The 24,836-nt window shown below is 38.1% G+C and overlaps 1 protein-coding gene across 1 annotated transcript; it reads left to right on the forward strand.

Moving 5' to 3' along the window:
• The first annotated feature begins 19,631 nt into the window (after positions 1–19,631).
• On the forward strand, positions 19,632–22,957 carry LOC138889377 (uncharacterized). Its single transcript, XM_070172680.1, has 5 exons — positions 19,632–19,796; positions 21,148–21,519; positions 21,571–21,657; positions 21,772–22,050; positions 22,742–22,957. The coding sequence occupies exons 1-5, from the start codon at positions 19,632–19,634 to the stop codon at positions 22,955–22,957; spliced, it is 1,119 nt and encodes a 372-aa protein (XP_070028781.1).
• The last annotated feature ends 1,879 nt before the right edge of the window (positions 22,958–24,836 follow it).

Below are 24,836 nucleotides of genomic sequence, written 5' to 3' on the forward strand. Positions count from 1 at the left end.
TTGCGCCCAGCCTTGGCTCATCTTGACATTGCTCCGCGCCAATGCTTTACCCGCAATCCGCTGCCTATGATTTTGCCGCACATGCCCAATGCCGCTGCCGCCCGCACACTGTCTTGGCCCAATTTCTGCCTTGCCCATGTCAACCTTCATTTCCCTCGTGCCATTGCTTGTATTTTCCTTCACATAGCTTTGCCTTAGCTATTGAAAGCCTTTTCCATCATCCCACATTTCCGTCTTGTCTTAGCTTAGCCCGCACTTAGCTGCCACAACCCAAAGTGCCGTGCCACTGACTTTGGCGCGCATGCCGTGCCATGCCGCCCTAACATTGCCCATGCAGCTTTGTCAAGCCTTTGCCAAGCGCGCCTTGCCTGTCCCAAGGCCTTGACCAATACTTGCCTACAACAGCCCTCAATGACAATGTCTTGTCCGTCACCCGCATGATCGTTTTGCCCGCACATAGGCCAAATGACAAGGCCATCACGCCCAAATCCTTGCCACAGCCGTGCCACGCCCGATGACAAAGAGTCAGGCCCTAACACTAAGCTTCCTTGCTGTAAACGACTGTCGGTTTTATGATAATTCAGGTATTATATTCTTGAGATTAGCTATTTCTTCCTCTTCTCCCTTTTTTCATTTTTCGTCTCTTTGATGAAATGATTCCTCCTGCATGGGAGAGTGTATATCAAAAGCTAAAATAGCATTAGGAATATTTGATTCTCAGCGTGAAATTTGATAATAATTTTGCTATAGAAGATTGAGAGGAACTATCTGGATATCAACAGATGAAAAATCGTATCTCAGATTTAGAGTATGGGAGGTGTAAAATCAATTAGTTCATTTCTATAGATTTTGCAGAAACAATGTCTTGCAGAAATGCAGGGTAAAGCTGCATATAATGAACCCTAGTGGTCTGCTCCATCCCCGAACCCCGCGCATAGCGGGAGTTTAGTGCACCTACCTGTCCCTTTTTTTTATTACTATAGATTTTGACATTTTTTTGCCCTTGAAAATGGCATAAGAGAAACATTTTCTCCATTGTTAATTCATTCCTTTTTTGGTTGAATAGTTTTCTTGTGGTTTTTTCTCTAATATTAGTCTACATCAAACTAATCAAATCAGGTCACGATCTGACAAAACATGTGTAGTTCATATTTTTCAACAAACTCAACTCCTCAGAAATCCAACACAGCTTCTACTTTGAGCTACAACATACTGATTCTGGTGAGTTTTGATTGAAATCTGAGATTTATATTTTTAACAGATAAGCTTTCTACGTTATCTGGTTATTATTGATTGAAAGACTGAAAGGCTTATAGTTTTAAGTTTACAACTCGTTACAAATCCAACACAGCTTCTAATTTAAGCTAGTACAGTATTCTGATTTTGGTGACTTTTGATTGAATATAGATATTTCGAGAATGTATGTAAGACTGAAGGATCTGAAAACTTTGAGGCTTATTCTTTTAAGAAGTAAACTTTCTACAGGATATGGTGATTTTTTATTGGAACACTGAAAGGCTTATACTTTTAATATGTAAACTTCTTGTTGATACTTGATGGTGGGCTATAACCTCGTGTTTTAGTCGTTTATTTCACTCTAATTCATTACACTTTAATTGTGTTTGAGCTTTAATTGTTAGTGTTTTGCACTTATTGTGTGTTTTATGCCTTGTAGGAGCGATTCTCAGGTATGTAGATGTTGTGGAACTAATTCGAGCTATTTGGAGCTTTGAAGTCTGAGGAAAAGCCCAAGGGATTAAGTCGGGATCATGTTCGGGAGTCGAGGATTAATTCTGGATGTCAAAATTCAAGGAAGAATCAACTGCTGAAGAAATGCACTAGTGCGGGGCACGTACTGTATGACGCATTAGTGTAATTTTATGTGAGAAATTTCCAAAGTTCACAAAATGGGCATCCAACTTATAGTTTCCCACCAAATGGTATTTGGGAAACATGGACATGAAGCAACAGAAAATGGGCATCCAATGCATAAATGTGATGCTAACTCCATGAAAGTCCATAACAAATCCTGTTGGAACAATATTGTTATACTCTCATATTTGCTGTTCTCCTGATTCAGTGAATGGAGGCATACAAATACGAATTTTCAATTCGAGACATTCTCTTAGGGTGCACCTCTGATATTAGGCTATATAGATGGTATTTACACCTTAATATTACCATGCTTTATCGTTGTTTTATAGGCAAATTAATAACAAAATGCTCTAAATAGTGTTCTTTTGCTTTGCAGGAATTAATCTAAGTGAGGAAGCACTACGGAGAATTTTGGAGTCAATAATGTGAAGAAAACGCCCAATCAAGAAGTACCCGAGCACAAAGAAGCAAAAATGGACTAAGTGAATTCCACCGCGACCGCGGTGGAACCATGGCAGATCAAGACTCGAGGCAGAATGTTCAGTGTTCACCGCGGTCGAGCCGCGATCGCGGTGAACTGTTCACGCGCCAGAAATTTGGGGACCAAAGTGTAACTCGGGGAAAACTTTTCCCAAACCCTTATAAACTTTAGAAGCTCGCCCAAGATATTTTTAAGCTTGTTTTTAGACTACTTTGAAGGCAAGAACAAGTATGAGAAGATCAACCAAACATTAGAGTTTTTCTATCTCCTTTTATTTTTCTTGCAATTACCCATTATGAATAATTTAGTAGTTTTATCTTGTTTTGTCATGAGTAGCTAATTTCCTAGTCTAGAGTTTTGATAGAACCTATTGAAGGATGAACTTCTTGTTATGATAATATAGTTTGCCCAGTTTAATCTCTATTTGTTCAGCTATGTTCTTGTTGTAGTTAATTGACAGGATCCTCAATTAGCTGTGCCTATTTAGTGTGCATAACTCGGGAGAGAGTGCATATTTAGGTAATTGTTGAACAACACCACTCCCAAAGTATATGAGGGATCAATAACCGAGGGTTTAAAGGTGGGATTAGGGATAACGAAGCCTTGGGTGCAATCTAAGTGAGCTGTAATAAATAAAGCTAGCTAGCGTAACTCGGGAGAGTGCGTCTAGTAAATTGTCGTGATTACTCGGGAGAGATTTACGGTAATAAGAGTGCTCATGATTGACAGAGACTATTTGGTGAATCTATGTGAAACATAACTGGAAGGAATTCCATCAATAGGGGAAATCATAACCTTAGAACCTTCTCTTAATTGTTTACACTTAATCATAGTTAGTTTTCAGTTGTTTATTTACTTTCATTCGTAGTTAGGTAAAATACCCTCAATTGTTATTTACAACGTTTGGGAAGGTGATTCCGTGGAATTTAGTAAGTCTAACGAGAGTAATTGATAGGTTAATTCCTTGTGTGTTCGATTCCAGACTTGTAACTGGATTATATTTGCAACGACCGCTTAGTCCTTTTTATAAGGCATAGTTGGGCGTGATCAACCTCTAATGGTAACGGAGTAATTTTTGTATGCAATAGGTTGTTACGTATTGAAAGGACAACATCGCCAATAAGAAAGTGATCAATATCGAACCAAATCAACATCGATCGTCAATTAGAAGGAAGCAAGTCGCTAATCCATGAAAAGAGGAAGCCCAGATGACTTCAACTTTACCATTGTGTGTTATATCTTCGAAACAAATCGAAACTCTGTCACTGGTCCAGGTGCTTTGATGTAGAAATCTGTCCCTCTCATGTTTTGTTTTTATTTCCGCTACTAATACGACACTGCTGAAATTTATTGAACACCCAACGATTTGGAATAGTTTCTCTATGCAGTTGAAGCAGTTTTTACTCTTACGATTATGAGAAGCAAAATCCTGTTTCTCATCATCGTTTTTGAATTAAACAGAGTAGAATTACTAAGAAATCAAAAGAAACTCCCACTGCTTAGTTTCCTAAGTCATCTCTATCATCTTTTCCTAAGTCAAAACAATTCTGGCTATAATAAACTAAAAAAATGTCAAAACCTTTTTCCATCTAAAATTAGGATTATTATGTTTATAAAAAGGGTTCCAATACCACTTACTAAAATAATCATTACTTAAAATATTGTTATTTGACCAAGAGAGAAGTTCTAATACTCTGCTTAATTTTTCATGATGAAGTGTCACAAACGTTGTGGGAAAACTCGTAAGGGGCTGGAAAATAATGATGGAACTATTACTGGACATCTAGGGTTTTCTCCTAAAGATATTCCTAGGAAATCTAGGACAAAAACAACCGTAAAAAATATTATGAAAAAGGACCAAAAGTTTAATCGATCAACTACTCGAATTTGCAACATGAAGAATGCTACTGCAAAGAGAAAAGAGAAATCGAATGGTGTGCAAAAAGACAAACATTTGTTACTGTAAACCAATTTCAGAATAAGTGATTCCAAGACCTATTCCTGATCTTGATGCATTGATGTGGGATGAAGATATGTTTATCAGTTTTTTGAGACAACATTCCAGACTTGAATATATATATCATGTATAGACAGAGGCGGCTTTACCATATACATATTAGTTTGCATGTGCATACCTTGTATAATTAGAGTTGGATTAATTACTATATATGTACACTTAATGTTGAGTTTGATTTATTGAGTTTGTATGCCTATTGTTTTATTTTAAATTTTAAATTCGTCTGTGACTGAATGCTATCCTTGAATTTATTGAAAGCATGAAGCTGCTTTGGAGACATTTCATCAGACTAGATAAAAGTATCATCCCACATGCCAGCGTATCTTGCAATGGAGCTAAGACATCTTAAATGTGTTGGGTTGATACATAATTCACCTTGAATTTATACCGAATTTACAGTTACATACTTAAACTTTGTGAGTGAACAAATCTATTCTTGTACTTTTTCAAAGTACTTTAAAAAAGATACAAACGAAAAAGTGTGATCCTGGAAACCAACATGCTTGAGGTTAAGATAAACAAAGGTTCTAAACATTTCATATATCACAGTTCACCATCCCAGTAGTCGGAGCCAGCCAGGACATTTTCTGTGGGATTTCCTTCTCTTAATCCTACTCATGTTAGTACATTATACAGATTCCACATCACCGTCCTCATGGGCAAGCATTATATATGTAGTAAAAAATACCTAACTCATACTCCCTCCGTTCCAACTTATGTGAACGTGTTTGACTGAACACTAAATTTAAAAAAAAATAAAAACTTTTGAAATTTGTGGTCCTAAACAAGTCAAAAAAGGGGCCGAGAGTATTTGTGTGGTTATAAAAGCTTCTCATTAAGGATAGAATTGGAAGTTTAAGCTAAATTATTTCCAAATTTAAAAAGGGGTCATTCTTTTTGGAACGGACCAAAAAGGAAATATGTTCATATAAACTGAAACGGAAGAAGTATTATAAGTTAAAGTTAAATTACCTCGCGTCTTTTCTCCATTATAAAGATAAAATTCCTACATTATAAAGATGCCACATCACCGCCCTCATGGCCCAAATTCTAGACTTTCTAATTGATATGTTACCCAAAAAATGTATAGCTTTGTAGCAACATCTGTTGATACATATATGTGTACGATGGTAGAAATTAGAATTACTATATAAAAAAAAAAGATGATAAACTAATATTTCAAATTAGTTGTTGCATCACTAAAGTTTGACTAAAAATTCAAAAGTACTCTTTGAGCACTAAATGAGCTAAAAAAGAATTTTAAAAAGGAAAGTTATGTCAGAGTTAGAGAGACTCATATAAAATACATATGAAGGTCGAGAAACAAGTCGAACGTGGTTGGCTTTCCATTAACAACTGAAGTAGCCACAAGGTTTCCAGTGACCCCGAGAACACACCAATTTAGGCTGGGCATATGTCGGGTATAATCAATAGCGCGATATCGAGTTATTGGGTTAATAATTCGATAACGGTTTAATATTTTTTTACTATTGGGTTATCAGTTCGGGTCTCAGTTTGCACAATTTCTTAACGGGTTAACCGATAACCCAATAAGAATTAGTACTATTTCAGTTATGTTTGGACAACTGTTAAATTACTAGTACTCTTGTTACTCTTGCTACAATTAGACTCTGAAAAAAGACATTGATCTCTTGATTATGGTTTGGCAAAAACCAAAAAATTATTATTTATGTTCCTTTGAACTGCTATTTTTAGCGAATTGGAGATGGAATGCTTGTGGAGTTGTAATATCAATTTTTGAGATTGCACAGGTCTTGAATTTGTCAAAATGAAGCATGCTTCAAATATTAGTTGTGGCCAGAACGCAGAAATGGGTAGTATACTATATGTGAATTGTTCTCTTTTTTGCTCAACTCCAGTGATTTTTTTTTTTTTTGCTTAACTCTAAATTGAGTTATCTTATCGGATAAACCGATAACCGAACCAATAAAGGTCAATAACCGATTAACCGATAACCGACAATCGATATCTTATCGGTTCGGTTATTGGTTTATCATAATTGTAAACCGATAACCGATATACTAAACTGACAATATTCACAATCGAACCGAACCGACCGATACCCACCCCTATGTTGAATTTGGCAAAGTCCCACATCGGTGGGTTAGCCATTTGGTTGGGAAATTTTCCCTACAAAAGAAGGCTTAATGTTTAGGATTTAAAGACACCTCTCATTTGCCTTCTCATCTGTTTAAGACATTTATATCTTCTCTCTTTAGTATTATTTCACTTGTATTTTTGGAGTGGAATAAAATATTGGTTGTATCCGAGGAGTAGGCAAAATTAGCCGAACCTCGTAAATTCTGGTGTTCCTTTTATTGTTGCTTTATTGTCTTATTTATTATTTGGTGGCTGTCATAATTTTTGGTATAGTAGTTGTGACTTATTCACACTATATACATTTGGCTTCCGCAACAATTGGTATCAGAGCCAAGGTACTGTCTTAGTATGCTCTGTGGTTGCAGCATAGTCTGATCTTCCACATCAGAAAAGATTTATCTTGGTAACTGTGTCAAGATTCTGTCTTAGTATGCTCTGTGGTTGCAGCTTAGTCTGATCTTCCACACCAGAAAGGAAATAATCTTGATTTGTGTCGTCAGCTATTAAATAATATTTGTGTCAAAGATGGGAGACAATAAACAAGAAGAATCTACATCAAGTGTCAACAATACGTCATCATTGGCATCTTCGCTTATGACAAGAATTGTGTCAAATGCGAAATTTGCGGTAGAAATATTTGACGGGTCCGGACATTTTGGGATGTGGCAAGGCGAGGTTCTAGATGTCCTTTTTCAACAAGGGCTAGATCTTGCTATTGAAGAAAAGAGACCAGATGCTATTGGAGAAGAAGATTGGAGAATTATCAATCGTGTTGCTTGCGGTACCATTCGATCCTACCTTGCTAGAGAGCAGAAATATCCATACACAAAGGAAACTTCTGCAAGTAGATTATGGAAAGCACTGGAGGATAAATTTTTGAAGAAAAACAGTCAAAATAAATTGTACATGAAGAAGAGACTGTTTCACTTCACCTATGTTCCTGGTACCACGATGAATGAACATATCACCAGTTTCAATAAGTTGGTCACAGATTTGCAAAATATGGATACAACTTATGATGATGGTGACTTGGCCTTGATGTTGTTGGCGTCACTTCCTGATGAGTACGAGCACCTTGAAACTACTCTACTCCATGGAAATGACGAAGTTTCTCTCAGAGAAGTTTGTTCGGCTTTGTACAGCTATGAACAAAGAAAGCGAGAAAAACAGAAGGGCGGAGAAGGAGAAGCACTATTTGTGAGGGGTCGTCCTCAAAATCAAACGAGGACAAAGAAGGGAAGATCCAAGTCAAGATCCAGACCCAGCAAAGATGAATGTGCCTTTTGTCGAGAAAAAGGGCACTGGAAGAAAGACTGTCCGAAGTTGAAGAATAAGGCCAAACATAACAATGGAAAGGCCATTATGGATTCAAATGTAGCTGATTGTGATGATTCAGACTTCTCATTAGTTACAACAGAGTCATCAACATCATCAGACATATGGTTGATGGACTCGGCTTGTAGCTATCATATGTGTCCCAACAGGGACTGGTTCGTGGAATTTCAAGAAGGAGAATATGGAGTCGTCCACACAGCGGATAACAGCCCTCTTACCTCATATGGCATTGGTTCAATACGATTAAGGAACCATGATGGAATGATCAGAACATTAACAGATGTTCGATATGTACCGGATTTGAAGAAGAATCTCATCTCTGTGGGAGCCCTAGAATCAAAAGGGTTCAAAATCATTGCAGAAAATGGAGTGATGAGAGTATGCTCCGGTGCACTAGTGGTAATGAAGGCTAATCGGAAGAATAATAATATGTACCGCTATCGTGGCAGTACAGTTATTGGGACAGCGACAGTGACATCCAGTGACGACAAAGAGGCAGAAGCAACCAAGCTATGGCACATGCGCTTGGGACATGCTGGAGGAAAATCCTTGAAAACTCTATCAGATCAAGGATTGTTAAAAGGAGTCAAGGCTTGCAACTTGGAGTTTTGTGAGCATTGTGTTAAAGGGAAACAGACAAGGGTTAAATTTGGTACAGCGATCCATAATACTAAAGGCATTTTGGATTATGTACACTCTGATGTTTGGGGTCCTTCCAAAACACCTTCATTGGGTGGGAAGCACTATTTTGTAACCTTTGTTGATGATTTTTCCCGAAGAGTGTGGGTGTATACAATGAAAAACAAAGATGAAGTGCTGGGAATTTTTCTCAAATGGAAGACGATGGTGGAGAATCAAACAGGCAGGAGGATCAAGTGTATTCGCACAGACAATGGAGGTGAATACAAAAATGATCATTTCAATAAGGTCTGTGAAAATGATGGCATCGTCCGACACTTCACTGTTAGACATACACCACAACAGAATGGAGTGGCAGAACGTATGAACCGGACCTTGCTGGAGAAGGTACGGTGTATGTTGTCCAATGCTGGCTTGGGCAAAGAATTTTGGGCTGAGGCAATTACATATGCATGTCACCTCATTAATCGTCTACCATCTGCTGCTATTGATGGCAAGACACCATTTGAAAAATGGTATGGAAAACCTGCTGTAGATTATAACTCTTTGCACGTGTTTGGCTCAACTGCATATTATCATGTGACGGAGTCAAAATTAGATCCAAGGGCAAAGAAGGCTATTTTTATGGGAATTACTTCTGGAGTCAAAGGATATCGCTTATGGTGTCCTATGACAAAGAAAGTAATATTCAGCAGGGATGTTACCTTTGATGAATCTATGTTAAATAAGGTAAAAGAAGATACCAAACAAAATAAAGGTGCTTCTAAGCAGGTGGAGTTTGAGGGAAAATTTATTTTTCCTACACAAGAAGCAGAGGAGGAAACAAATGAAGATTACCCTCTGGAAGGAGAGCCAGTAGAGGAGATTCCAACTCAGGAACCTCAACAACAACTTGAATCAATAGCAACCAGCAGGCCAAAAAGAACAATAACGAAACCTGTTCGTCTCATAGAGACGGTTGCTTGTGCAACCTCAATTGTAGCTGATGATGTTCCTACCACTTATAAAGACGTTGTCCAAAGTTCAGAAGAAGATAAGTGGAGGATTGCCATGAATGATGAAATACAGTCCCTTCATCAGAATCATACATGGAGATTGGCCAATCTCCCGAAGGGAAAGAAAGCAATTGGGTGCAAATGGGTATTTGCAAAGAAGGAAGGATTTCCTAACCAAGTAGATGTTCGCTACAAAGCAAGATTGGTGGCCAAAGGATATGCTCAAAAGGAGGGAATTGATTACAATGAAGTGTTTTCTCCAGTTGTAAAACATTCCTCCATTAGAATTATGTTGGCTTTGGTAGCACAATTGGATTTGGAACTAGTTCAGATGGATGTAAAAACTGCGTTTTTACATGGAAACTTGGAGGAGGAAATCTACATGACTCAGCCAGAAGGATTCAAAGTTGCTGGAAAAGAAAATATGGTGTGCAAACTTGAAAAATCATTGTACGGATTGAAACAATCTTCTAGACAATGGTACAAGCGATTTGACGAGTTTATGTTGCGGCAAGGGTACAAGAGAAGCAAATACGATCATTGTGTGTATTTGCGCAAGCTTAAAGATGGTTCCTTGTATATCTTCTCCTATACGTTGATGATATGTTGATAGCTTCCAAGAATTCGGAAGAAATTGATAAGTTGAAGATTCAACTGAAGAAGGAGTTCGAGATGAAGGATTTGGGTGAGGCAAAGAAAATTCTTGGCATGGAGATAATTAGAGATAGACGTTCAAAGAAACTCTGTTTATCTCAAAAGGAATATTTGAAGAGAGTACTTCAACGTTTTGGCATAGATGACAAGACTAAGCCAGTTAGTACTCCACTTGCTTCCCATTTTAAGCTAAGTACTACTATGTCGCCAATGGATGAAGCTGAACGAGAGTATATGTCAAAGGTACCATACGCAAATGCTGTTGGTAGCTTGATGTATGCAATGGTTTGCACAAGGCCTGACATTTCACAAGCTGTTGGAGTTATTAGCAGATATATGCACAATCCAGGGAAGGAGCATTGGCAAGCTGTGAAGTGGATTCTACGGTATATTCATAATACTGTAGATGTCGGGTTAGTTTTTGAGCAGGAAGATAATCAGTCTGTAATTGGATATTGTGACTCAGATTTTGCGGGTGATCTGGACAAACGAAGATCAACTACTGGTTATGTGTTTACTTTTGCAAAGGCACCAGTTAGTTGGAAGTCTACTTTGCAGTCAACAATTGCTTTGTCTACAACAGAGGCAGAGTACATGGCTATTACAGAGGCTGTGAAGGAGGCAATTTGGCTTCAAGGATTGCTAAAAGGAGCTTGGTGTTGAACAAAAAGGTATCACAATTTTTTGTGATAGTCAAAGTGCTATTCAATTAGCGAAGAACCAAGTTTATCATGCAAGGACGAAGCACATTGATGTTCGGTATCATTTTGTACGAGAAATCATAGAAGAAGGTGGAGTCACGATGAAGAAAATTCATACTACAGAGAATCCTGCTGATATGCTGACAAAAGTGGTGACTGCGGTCAAGTTTCAACATTGTTTGGATTTGATCAACATTGTTGAACACTGAAGATTGAAGATGAAGACACAACCAAAATTTGTTATTGAGAGAAGATTGAAGATGTGGAATTTTGCCAAGGTGGAGATTTGTTGAATTTGGCAAAGTCCCACATCGGTGGGTTAGCCATTTGGTTGGGAAATTTTCCCTATAAAAGAAGGCCTAATGTTTAGGATTTAAACACACCTCTCATTTGCCTTCTCATCTGTTTAAGGCATTTGTATCTTCTCTCTTTAGTATTATTTCACTTGTATTTTTGGAGTGGAATAAAATATTGGTTGTGTCCGAGGAGTAGGCAAAATTAGCCGAACCTCGTAAATTCTGGTGTTCCTTTTATTGTTGCTTTATTGTCTTATTTATTATTTGGTGGCTGTCATAATTTTTGGTATAGTAATTGTGACTTATTCACACTATATACATTTGGCTTCCGCAACCCCCTACACCAATTTCTTCCATCAATTTGTCCATTTGTATGCTTTCACATAAATAAAAAAATACCAGTGGAATCTCAGCAATCAAATGGATGATAAACAAGAGCAGACTGATCTGAAAGAGCAAAGATCAACTTCAACACATCCTCAAGTCTAGTTTGAATTTCAAAATTGAAAGATCACCAAGATATAAATTAGTCTAAAAACATACATCTCGCGGCGTAAAATGATATATTGCTGTCTAAAAATCTATATTTCTAATTAGCCAAAAGAATTAACTCCAACCAAAACCAACACATGCATGGATTTCGTTGCACAAATTGGAAGAGGAGAAAGTGGTAATCTATAGCTTACTTTAAGCTTAATTGACTGTACTATCCAATTGATGACTTTTAGCATGAAGTGTATCACATATGAAAATTATCCTGGCACTTCATCATCATACTGACCAAATAAAATAAATTTTCATGCGTCGGGCTACTCATGCTTATCTTTTAGAATACAAAAAGGCAGGTAAAAGACTTGAAGGTAAGAGTATTTACTCGGAGTAGATGCAGTTAGCAAATTTCCGCAAACTTCAAAGTCTCATGATGGCAAACTGATGGAAACATTGAACTACAATGTGCTTTAACTATCAGACTTCGGAAAGAAGAACCAGATTTTTGTCTTATTCAACCAAGAGGTTCTGAGTTCGAGTCTCCCCAAGAGCAAGGTAGGAAGTTCTTGGAGGGAAGGATGCCGAAGGTCTATTGGAAACAACCTCTCTATCCCAGGTTAGGGGTAAGGTCTGCATACACTAACCTCCCAAGACCCCACTAAATAGGATTATACTGTTGAAGTTTGGCAAAATGCCAAAGTCCCACATTGGTTGGGAGTTAAGTTTGGGGGAGATTTTTCCCCTATAAAAGAAGGCCTAATGTTTAGGATTGAAACACACCTCTCATTTGCCTTCTCATCTGTTTAAGGCATTTGTATCTTCTCTCTTTAGTATTATTTCACTTGTATTTTTGAGTGGAATAAAATATTGGTTGTGTCCGAGGAGTAGGCAAAATTAGCCGAACCTCGTAAATTCTGGTGTTCCCTTTATTATTGCTTTATTGTCTTATTTATTATTTGGTGGCTGTCATAATTTTTGGTATAGTAGTTGTGACTTATTCACACTCTATACATTTGGCTTCCGCAACAATTGGTATCAGAGCCAAGGTACTGTCTAAGTATGCTCTGTGGTTGCAGCATAGTCTGATCTTCCACATCAGAAAAGATTTATCTTGGTAACTGAGTCAAGGTTCTGTCTGAGTATGCTCTGTGGTTGCAGCTTAGTCTGATCTTCCACACCAGAAAGGAAATAATCTTGATTTGTGTCGTCAGCTATTAAATAATATTTGTGTCAAAGATGGGAGACAATAAACAAGAAGAATCTACATCAAGTGTCAACAATACGTCATCATTGGCATCTTCGCTTATGACAAGAATTGTGTCAAATGCGAAATTTGCGGTCGAAATATTTGACGGGTCCGGACATTTTGGGATGTGGCAAGGCGAGGTTCTAGATGTCCTTTTTCAACAAGGGCTAGATCTGGCCATTGAAGAAAAGAAACCAGATGTTATTGGAGAAGAAGATTGGAGAATTATCAACCGTGTTGCTTGCGGTACCATTCGATCCTACCTTGCTAGAGAGCAGAAATATCCATACACAAAGGAAACTTCTGCAAGTAAATTATGGAAAGCACTGGAGGATAAATTTTTGAAGAAAAACAGTCAAAATAAATTGTACATGAAGAAGAGACTGTTTCACTTCACCTATGTTCCTGGTACCACGATGAATGAACATATCACCAGTTTCAATAAGTTGGTTACAGATTTGCAAAATATGGATACAACTTATGATGATGGTGACTTGGCCTTGATGTTGTTGGCGTCACTTCCTGATGAGTACGAGCACCTTGAAACTACTCTACTCCATGGAAATGACGAAGTTTCTCTCAGAGAAGTTTGTTCGGCTTTGTACAGCTATGAACAAAGAAAGCGAGAAAAACAGAAGGGCGGAGAAGGAGAAGCACTATTTGTGAGGGGTCATCCTCAAAATCAAACGAGGACAAAGAAGGGAAGATCCAAGTCAAGATCCAGACCCAGCAAAGATGAATGTGCCTTTTGTCGAGAAAAAGGGCACTGGAAGAAAGACTGTCCGAAGTTGAAGAATAAGGCCAAACATAACAATGGAAAGGCTATTATGGATTCAAATGTAGCTGATTGTGATGATTCAGACTTCTCATTAGTTACAACAGAGTCATCAACATCATCAGACATATGGTTGATGGACTCGGCTTGTAGCTATCATATGTGTCCCAACAGGGACTGGTTCGTGGAATTTCAAGAAGGAGAATATGGAGTCATCCACACAGCGGATAACAGCCCTCTTACCTCATATGGCATTGGTTCAATACGATTAAGGAACCATGATGGAATGATCAGAACATTGATAGATGTTCGATATGTACCGGATTTGAAGAAGAATCTCATCTCTGTGGGAGCCCTAGAATCAAAAGGGTTCAAAATCATTGCAGAAAATGGAGTGATGAGAGTATGCTCCGGTGCACTAGTGGTAATGAAGGCTAATCGGAAGAATAATAATATGTACCGCTATCGTGGCAGTACAGTTATTGGGACAGCGACAGTAACATCCAGTGACGACAAAGAGGCAGAAGCAACCAAGCTATGGCACATGCGCTTGGGACATGCTGGAGGAAAATCCTTGAAAACTCTATCAGATCAAGGATTGTTAAAAGGAGTAAAGGCTTGCAACTTGGAGTTTTGTGAGCATTGTGTTAAAGGGAAACAGACAAGGGTTAAATTTGGTACAACGATCCATAATACTAAAGGCATTTTGGATTATGTACACTCTGATGTTTGGGGTCCTTCCAAAACACCTTCATTGGGTGGGAAGCACTATTTTGTAACCTTTGTTGATGATTTTTCTCGAAGAGTGTGGGTGTATACAATGAAAAACAAAGATGAAGTGCTGGGAATTTTTCTCAAATGGAAGACGATGGTGGAGAATCAAACAGGCAGGAGGATCAAGTGTATTCGCACAGACAATGGAGGTGAATACAAAAATGATCATTTCAATAAGGTCTGTGAAAATGATGGCATCGTCCGACACTTCACTGTTAGACATACACCACAACAGAATGGAGTGGCAGAACGTATGAACCGGACCTTGCTGGAGAAGGTACGGTGTATGTTGTCCAATGCTGGCTTGGGCAAAGAATTTTGGGCTGAGGCAATTACATATGCATGTCACCTCATTAATCGTCTACCATCTGCTGCTATTGATGGCAAAACACCATTTGAAAAATGGTATGGAAAACCTGCTGTAGATTATAACTCTTTGCACGTGTTTGGCTCAACTGCATATTATCATGTGACGGAGTCAAAATTGGATCCAAGGGCAAAGAAGGCTATTTTTATGGGAATTACTTCTGGAGTCAAAGGATATCGCTTATGGTGCCCTATGACAAAGAAAGTAATATTCAGCAGAGATGTTACCTTTGATGAATTTGCTATGGTAAATAAGGTAACAGAAGATACCAAACAAAATGAAGGTGCTTCTAAGCAGGTGGAGTTTGAGGGAAAATTTATTTTTCCTACACAAGAAGCAGAGGAGGAAACAAATGAAGATTACCCTCTGGAAGGAGAGCCAGTAGAGGAGATTCCAACTCAGGAATCTCAACAACAACTTGAATCAATAGCAACCAGCAGGCCAAAAAGAACAATAACGAAACCTGTTCGTCTCATAGAGACGGTTGCTTGTGCAACCTCAATTGTAGCTGATGATGTTCCTACTACTTATAAAGACGCTGTCCAAAGTTCAGAAGAAGATAAGTGGAGGATTGCCATGAATGATGAAATACAGTCCCTTCATCAGAATCATACATGGAGATTGGCCAATCTCCCGAAGGGAAAGAAAGCAATTGGGTGCAAATGAGTATTTGCAAAGAAGGAAGGATTTCCTAACCAAGTAGATGTTCGCTACAAAGCAAGATTGGTGGCCAAAGGATATGCTCAAAAGGAGGGAATTGATTACAATGAAGTGTTTTCTCCAGTTGTAAAACATTCCTCCATTAGAATTATGTTGGCTTTGGTAGCACAATTGGATTTGGAACTAGTTCAGATGGATGTAAAAACTGCGTTTTTACATGGAAACTTGGAGGAGGAAATCTACATGACTCAGCCAGAAGGATTCAAAGTTGCTGGAAAAGAAAATATGGTGTGCAAACTTGAAAAATCGTTGTACGGATTGAAACAATCTTCTAGACAATGGTACAAGCGATTTGACGAGTTTATGTTGCGGCAAGGGTACAAGAGAAGCAAATACGATCATTGTGTGTATTTGCACAAGCTTAAAGATGGTTCCTTTGTATATCTTCTCCTATATGTTGATGATATGTTGATAGCTTCCAAGAATTCGGAAGAAATTGATAAGTTGAAGATTCAACTGAAGAAGGAGTTCGAGATGAAGGATTTGGGTGAGGCAAAGAAAATTCTTGGCATGGAGATAATTAGAGATAGACGTTCAAAGAAACTCTGTTTATCTCAAAAGGAATATTTGAAGAGAGTACTTCAACGTTTTGGCATAGATGACAAGACTAAGCCAGTTAGTACTCCACTTGCTTCCCATTTTAAGCTAAGTACTACTATGTCGCCAATGGATGAAGCTGAACGAGAGTATATGTCAAAGGTACCATACGCAAATGCTGTTGGTAGCTTGATGTATGCAATGGTTTGCACAAGGCCTGACATTTCACAAGCTGTTGGAGTTATTAGCAGATATATGCACAATCCAGGGAAGGAGCATTGGCAAGCTGTGAAGTGGATTCTACGGTATATTCATAATACTGTAGATGTCGGGTTAGTTTTTGAGCAGGAAGACAATCAGTTTGTAGTTGGATATTGTGACTCAGATTTTGCGGGTGATATGGACAAACGAAGATCAACTACTGGTTATGTGTTTACTTTTGCAAAGGCACCAGTTAGTTGGAAGTCTACTTTGCAGTCAACAGTTGCTTTGTCTACAACAGAGGCAGAGTACATGGCTATTACAGATGCTGTGAAAGAGGCAATTTGGCTTCAAGGATTGCTAAAGGAGCTTGGTGTTGAACAAAAAGGTATCACAATTTTTTGTGATAGTCAAAGTGCTATTCAATTAGCGAAGAACCAAGTTTATCATGCAAGGACGAAGCACATTGATGTTCGGTATCATTTCGTACGAGAAATCATAGAAGAAGGTGGAGTCACGGTGAAGAAAATTCATACTACAGAGAATCCTGCTGATATGCTGACAAAGGTGGTGACTGCGGTCAAGTTTCAACATTGTTTGGATTTGATCAACATTGTTGAACACTGAAGATTGAAGATGAAGACACAACCAAAATTTGTTATTGAGAGAGAATTGAAAATGTGGAATTTTGCCAAGGTGGAGATTTGTTGAAGTTTGGCAAAATGCCAAAGTCCCACATTGGTTGGGAGTTAAGTTTGGGGGGGATTTTTCCCCTATAAAAGAAGGCCTAATGTTTAGGATTGAAACACACCTCTCATTTGCCTTCTCATCTGTTTAAGGCATTTGTATCTTCTCTCTTTAGTATTATTTCACTTGTATTTTTGAGTGGAATAAAATATTGGTTGTGTCCGAGGAGTAGGCAAAATTAGCCGAACCTCGTAAATTCTGGTGTTCCCTTTATTATTGCTTTATTGTCTTATTTATTATTTGGTGGCTGTCATAATTTTTGGTATAGTAGTTGTGACTTATTCACACTCTATACATTTGGCTTCCGCAACAATTGGTATCAGAGCCAAGGTACTGTCTAAGTATGCTCTGTGGTTGCAGCATATGTTTGTCATTGCACGTCGGCATCCCTTGTGCCTTTGTGTATATATAGTCTGTAGCTTAGCACAGAAGAGAGTAAAACCATAAATTAGGATCTACCTAAATTCCATTGCTTTTCATTTATGTTTTCCTACCACATCTCATGATCATCAGTTATTACAAAATTAAATATAGTTAAATAAGATATTAAATTATCAACAGATTTGATCATGATATTTTGCAAAATACGTATAGCAAAGTATATATCACCTATGGGCAGAATGTTGAATGCCTCAAACATAATCCGGGTCTTAATACGTAATAAAAAATTGTTAAGTTTCTTCATACTTTCACGCTCTATTAGAAGAGATTAACCTGTAGGTTATATTATTCCTCAAAGAAAAAGAAGAACGGAAATATACACAACAAATATCTTTAAAGGAACTTAAGCTCTCAAAACAGTAAAAGTAGAATGTGATAAACATGGGCATGTTCATGACTTTAGATATCTCGACACTTTGCTAAGTTCCTTCACTCTCTTCTTGATGTCTTGCACTTAGTCCTTTTCTTTGATGAATTTTTTTAGTAATAACAGATCAAGTACCAAGTTAGTGCTATGGCATTGTACAAAAGCGATACGAATCCTTCAAACGTCTAAGGATTCCAAAAATTCCAGGAAAGCATCAGTATGGGTAGGAAAGTCTGCAGTAAGAAATAACATAAACAAACAGATTTGCCTTTTAATCCCCAGAGGAAGTTGGGGAAGGGTGTTGTGGCAAAGATTTTTTTACCCCAAATTGACATCTCATATCAACTGTAATGTGGATCCTCAAAATTGATAAATAAAGCTCCTATATATATTCGAATACAACAATCTCCATATCACACAGTTGGATCAGTAGATAATAAAATTGAGCAAAGGGTAGGAATAATTTTATGGCATGTAACAAAAATGATCAACTTTTATACAATATAAACAACACCCACGTGAGATAATGTAAAAACAAAAAATAAGCAAGCATATAAAACTTACCCTTCTTAAGGAGGAGGCAGAAAACTCCAAGCGCTCTATGTAAAGTAGTAATGAAAAAGAATAGATATGTTGTGGATAGAACAAATCCAGAAGTTGAGATTTTATAGTAAGAATAGGAGAAAAAAAAAGAGATATGCAAGAAAACTGAGGAGGAAGTCACAAACAAAAATAGAGCAAGCAGTGGGAAGCATGGGCGGATCCACATAGGCTCTTCAGCACTCATTAACTTTACCACAGGATATGTATAGTTATATACAAAATTTGAGGCGTTTGATATAGAAAACCAGGAAGCAGTCAAGAAACAAAAGAGTTGATGGGTGCTTTGGTCAAGTAAGGGTAGTGGTAGGGAGTTCGACTCTAACTCATAATATGCTCAATTTTACTGTCTTTCTTTTACCACCAATTAGGTCTACTTTATTTATTTTCTTTTCATACTACTTTTTCCTTGAATTTTATTTTACCTTCCCTTTTTATTATTTTTACTTTTCTATTTTACCTAATAGTTCTCTAAAACAAATAAGGAAAGAAACTCCAATGTTCGAGCCCTTCTAAAAACAAATAGTTCCTCTAGAGTGGCAAAATCCATCAAAAAAAATTCTCACCGGGTTACACGCGTCTATAATATTAATGCAGAGTTTTTGTATTAATATTTTTGACCGTTATGTTCAAATAGTTGTGCACTTATACTATGTGATTGGTAGTAACTACACGTCAAAAAATGTTAAGCACCCACAAAAATTCTGGATCCCCTATTGAGAAGATGAAGACGACTCCCCAAATAATAGCGCAGGCGAATTTTTTTTGCTAAGCATGCGTCAAAGTGGGAAGCAAAAGGGGCAGCACGTGTGTCATGTTGTAAGGGCAGTTTTCAACCACTGCTATATTGAGTATAAGGGGCAAAACTGAAATAAATGAAATTTTATGGTTTTTCTGTAAACTCACATCGACCAGAAGCTCCTCTCGATTCTCCTTTCTTAGTTTGCAAAGCGTTACATATCTCAGACAACATATGTTTTGAGAGATCTTTCATCCTAAAAAGACAACCAAACTTGCAACATAGTAGGTACTAAGAGGCCACTTTGTACAAGAGAAAGGAAATATATTAGTAGACACGTGAATCTATGCTCCCGCCCTAAATTATGTATAGTAATGCTATATTTTTTAAAAAAATATTTAAATATATGTGTGTGAACCCATGCTCAAAGTATTATATGATGTGATGGTTATTGGGTGTGCCTCTGTTGGCCCAAGTGAAGGTTAGTTTTGAAGACTAACAAAGGAACTCAGGCATGAACCAGGTCCATCCTAGTGGAGCACAGATACAGATAGACTTAAGCATGTGGGATGCACGTGAAGGAGATAAACCTAACTTGACAGATTTGATATATCCTGATCCTGATCGAAAAGGTTGCAGAAATGATAAGGAGAAGGACTCCTTAGTCAAAGAGAACACGGTTTAATAAAAGGCAGGAGTTAGAGGTTGAGATCAACTAGAACTCTTCCACCAAGGAAGAGTAGCATCAGAATTCTAGTCAATCTCTATTTTACTAACTCTATAAATATCAGTGTTATTCTCTTTTACAGGTGACGCACATAAGAAGAAGTTAAACGTGAATTGAGAGCAAAATAGCAAGGCAATTTTGCAAGCAGTTCATGTGTGATCCAAGTGTGCAAACCTGAAGCTACATGAACTAGATAGAAGAACCAGTTCCAAGTGTCCGTCTTTTATTCTAGTTCAATTGTAGTAGGTGGTTTCATATTGTACCTTTCAGCTTTATCTAGAGGCAATTGTAATAGGTACTTAGAGTTTTCACGTTAGAGTTAACTTAAAGTTGTCGCAACAGTCAGAGACTATGTGTTACAACAGGATTAGAGTTAGTCCTAGGTTTACAAAAGAGTTTTTGTAAATGCAGTTTTTGGCTCACTGATTTTAGTGGAGAATTTGAAAAAAACCTACTGGAAAGTAGGTCATGTTTTATTTCACCTTTTGAGCTAGGTGTTTTCCACGTAAAAATCTCTGTGATCTTTAAATTCTGTACTTATTATTCCGCAACAGTCGTAGTTGGAACACATAAAAGAACCAAGTCCTTCTATAATCTATGCACGCGAAAAATTGGACATCACACAAATCACCCCCCCCCTCTTGTGTGATATTGACGTATAAAACATCAATTGGTATCAGAGCGGATTATCATTGAAGAGGCTAATACCTTAGGAACAGATCAAGATGAGTGCACCACCTAAAAACTGAGAAGGGCAATCCACTCCTAGGCCTCCACTCTTTAATGGCCAGTACTGCTCTTGGTGAAAAAAACATGATGAGAGATCACATCATCGGAGAAGACTATGAGCTATGAGACATTGTCACGGATGGTCCCCTGGCTACCACAAAAAAAATGCTGAAGGAGTAGATGTGCCAAAAATAAGAGCTAACTGCACTGCTGAGGATTTAAGGAAATGGGAGAAAAATGCTAAGGCCAGGAAATGGCTTGTGTGTGGACTTGGTCCAGACGAGTACAATAGAATTCAAAGTTGTACCACTGCTAAGGAAATCTAGGATAATTTGCAAGTTGCACATGAAGGAACACCTCAAGTGAAGATGTCCAGAGGAACACTGTTGTATTCTCAATATGAGAACATCACCATGAAGGAAGGTGAAACCATCCAAGAGATGTATACAAGGTTCACAACACTAACAAACGAACTTAAGTCTCTTGGAAGGATTATTCTTGAAGAGGACAAAGTTGAGAAAATTCTGACAAGGGTTCTTCCAGTTAGTTGGGAAAGCAAAATCACTGCCATCAGGAATCAAAGAACATTGTCACTCTTAGGTTGGACGAGCTAATTGGAAATCTCACTGACTATGAACTTAGAAGGCAAACCATTAAGATGGATGCACCCAAAAAGGAAAAGAGCATGACACTCAGAATCTCTGAAGGTGCTGATCTAGAAGAAGACGAAATAGCTATGATCACAAAGGACTTCAAGAAGTATCTAATGAGAGGAAAGGGTCCCTCAAGAGGTGCAAACAATAACAAACCAAGGGTTCCTGAAAAACAAACCAATAAGGGCTGCTACAAGTGTAGGAAGACTGATCACCATATCAAAAACTATCCTCAGTGGGAAGTTGAATGGAGGAAGGAAAGAGCTGAACGAAGAAACAGGAAGAAGGAACATGTTCATCCTAAGAAGAACAAAGTATCAACAAAAGCTATGGTTGCTGCCTAGGGAGAAAGCTTAGATGATGATTCAGAGAATGAAGATGAAGATGAACAAACATTTATGGTCATTGGAGAATCTGATGAGGAATCTGAGGTAAGTGTAATTCATCTCAAAGACAAGATTAAATTTTTGTCTAAAGAAAGTATATCTGAGTTACTTTTAGATTTCATTGATGAATCTTAGGTCTTAAACAATGAAAAGGAATAGTTGTCTAAGGAATGTGTGATTTTGAAAGCTACGTGTAAAAACCTGGAAATTAGGGCTAGTGAAAGTGATAGTAAAAATGCCGAGTTAAAGAACCAAATTCTTGAACTTGACACCATTGTCCTAGAGATTAGATCTGAAAATCTAAAACTGAAATTAGGAACAGGTAAAAAGAAAGCTGATCACACACAACTCACTTTGGAAGAAAACCTAGGAAAAATAAAAGATGAGTTGTACAAAAGAGATGAGCAGATAAGAGTCCTAAAAGAGGATCTAAGCAAGGTTAATCATGAGCTAGACAAAACCTGTAAATGGAATAAGTCCTCTGATACACTTTCATGGCTACAAGAAAACCATAGTAGCAATAAGAGAGGACTTGGCTACGGGACCCCTGCACCTAAATGGGATCCCAAAAGCAAGAATATCACACTTCATGAAAACAAAATCTACACACACTGTGGTAAGACTGATCACTACAAATGTGAATGTACTACAAAAGAAAAGGCTAGTCTAAAAAATAAAACATTTCTTCAAGGAAACAATAGGCTGCCAAAACGGGCGAAAAAGAATCTAATTCATCCTTTTGCCTATAGAAAGGGACCCAAACTAGTTTAGGTTCCTAAGACTAATCCCTGATTTCCTTTTGCAGGTCCAAGTGAAGGGGAGCAACCCAATATGGTACATGGATAGTGGCTGCTCAAAGCACATGACAGGAAACAAGAACCAGTTCCTTTCACTTGAGGACCTCAAAGGAGGAAATGTCTCCTTTGGAAATGGAAAGAAAGGTGAGATCATTGGGGTTGGAAAGATAGGTAAGACAGATTCTCACTCAATTGAGAATGTCTACTTGATAGATGGCTTGAAATATAGTCTAATCAGTGTATCACAACAGTGTGACAGAGGTAACTTGGTAGCACTCACCTCTATAAAATGTTTTGTGATTAATCTTACCATTGACAAGATTGTTTTGCAGGGAAAAAGAGTTAATAATATTTACATTGTAGATTTGTCCATACTCTCTGAAAATGAACTCACTTGCTTAAATATGTTGGATAATGATTCCCTCCTTTGGCACAAGAGACTTGGATATGCCAGTCTGAGTCAACTCAACAAATTATTCTCCAAGGACCTGGTGATAGGACTACCTAACATCAAGTTTAAGGAAGACAAGTTTGTGAGGCTTGTGTAAGGGGAAAGCAGGTAAGATCCTCTTTTAAATGCAAGAAAGTGGTAAGCACCACCAGATCGATGGAACTAGTTTATATGGATCTCTGTGGTCCAATGAGAACATTGAGCAGAGGTGGTAAGAGATATGTTATGGTGCTTGTTGATTGTCATGACCCTAAAACCGACCCGGTCGTGAAGGCGCCTATCGTGAAACTAGGCCAGCCGACACAATTCTCGAATTAACCATTAATCAATAAAAATCATTTTTAAGACTTTAATTAATCAAATATCTTATAATGTAAGTCTAAATGAACACTGAAGAATAAATGCACAAGCCCGACATCGGGGTGTCACAAGTCACGAGTATCTACTAAGGTCTGAATACAACAAAGAGTCTAAAAATGTACTAAGTACAGTCTAAGGAAGACATAAGGGAGAAAGTATTGCTGCGAACGTCGGCAGCGAACTCGTTAACTCCGATGACTCTGCCACTGAGAAATCAACACCCGCTACTGGGTTTAGAAACACCTAAATCTGCACACAAGATACAGGGAGTAATGTGAGTATGCCAACTCAGTAAGTAATAAAAGTAAATGAAAGCTGAGCAGTAAGAAAACACGTAAACCACGTCATAACACTACAACAAATGTAGATCATTTCCAAAGCAGTACACAAATCATTTACCTCGTAAATCAAACTCAGTTTCAGTAAAAATCTTTTTAAAACAACTTTCAATGTTTTCAAACGAGTGATTAAACAGTGAGTATAAATAATAGAAAATGTAAACAACTGCTCGGGAAAAACAAGTACCATAAACTGCCCCTCGGGCATAATATGAACAGAACTAGCCCCTCGGGCTACCTCACAATCACTCGTAATCAGCCCCTCGAGCATAACATGAATCAATAACCGCCCATCGGGCAAACATGGATCAAGAGTAGACCCTTGGGCAACAACATGAAATAACAACAGCCTCTCGGGCTACATCATATCACTCACACTGGGTACCCGTGCTCACTGGGGGTGTACAGACTCCGGGAGGGGCTTCTTACGGCCCAAGCGCAATAATAAGCCATCTCGTAGTATAATCAAAAAGGCTCTCGGCCTCATATCAAGGCCTTCGTGGCATAACAAATCAGGACTTCGGCCTCATAATCATAAATCAGTACCACACTGTTGCGGCATGCAACCCGATCCCATAATAACCTCACAACACTAGCCCTCGGCTTCACTCAGTCAAAAATCTCTCATGCCACTCGGGCAATAGTAAAACATGATGCTCATCCCAAAATATCATTTAAAATATCAAAATGGAGTAAATATGGCTGAGTTATGAAAACAGTAGAATATGGCATGACTGAGTACAAATATGAAGTCAAAATAGTGAGGAATAGTAACAAAAATCCCCTTAAGGGTCCAAAACAGTTGGCACGAGACCCAAATATGGCATTCATCCCAAAATATGTTAATACTTTCCAAAACACAATGATATCAAACAGTTTTCAATCAAATATGTGACTTAACAGTCATACGGGACAGACTAAGTCACAATCGCCAAAGGTGCACAACTCTACGCTCGTCATCTAGCATATGCGTTACCTCAAGTAGCACAACTATGTGAAATCCAGGATTTCATACCCTCAGGACAAACATTTACAATCATTACTTACCTCAATCCAGTCCAAACTCTAGCCCGCGATGCCTTTCCCTCTCGACTCGGCCTCAGAATGCTCCAATCTAACCGAAAATAGATTCATACTATCAAAATATGCTTAGGGAACAAAGCCACTCAAAATAACCAATTTACATAAAAAAAATCCCGAAATTGGTCAAATCCAACCCCCGGGCCGCCATCTCGGAATCCGACAAAATTAACATCAATGGAATCCTCATCCTCTTAC

The sequence above is a fragment of the Nicotiana sylvestris genome, chromosome 4 (genome assembly GCF_000393655.2).
Source record: "Nicotiana sylvestris chromosome 4, ASM39365v2, whole genome shotgun sequence".
Classification (NCBI taxonomy): domain Eukaryota; kingdom Viridiplantae; phylum Streptophyta; class Magnoliopsida; order Solanales; family Solanaceae; genus Nicotiana; species Nicotiana sylvestris.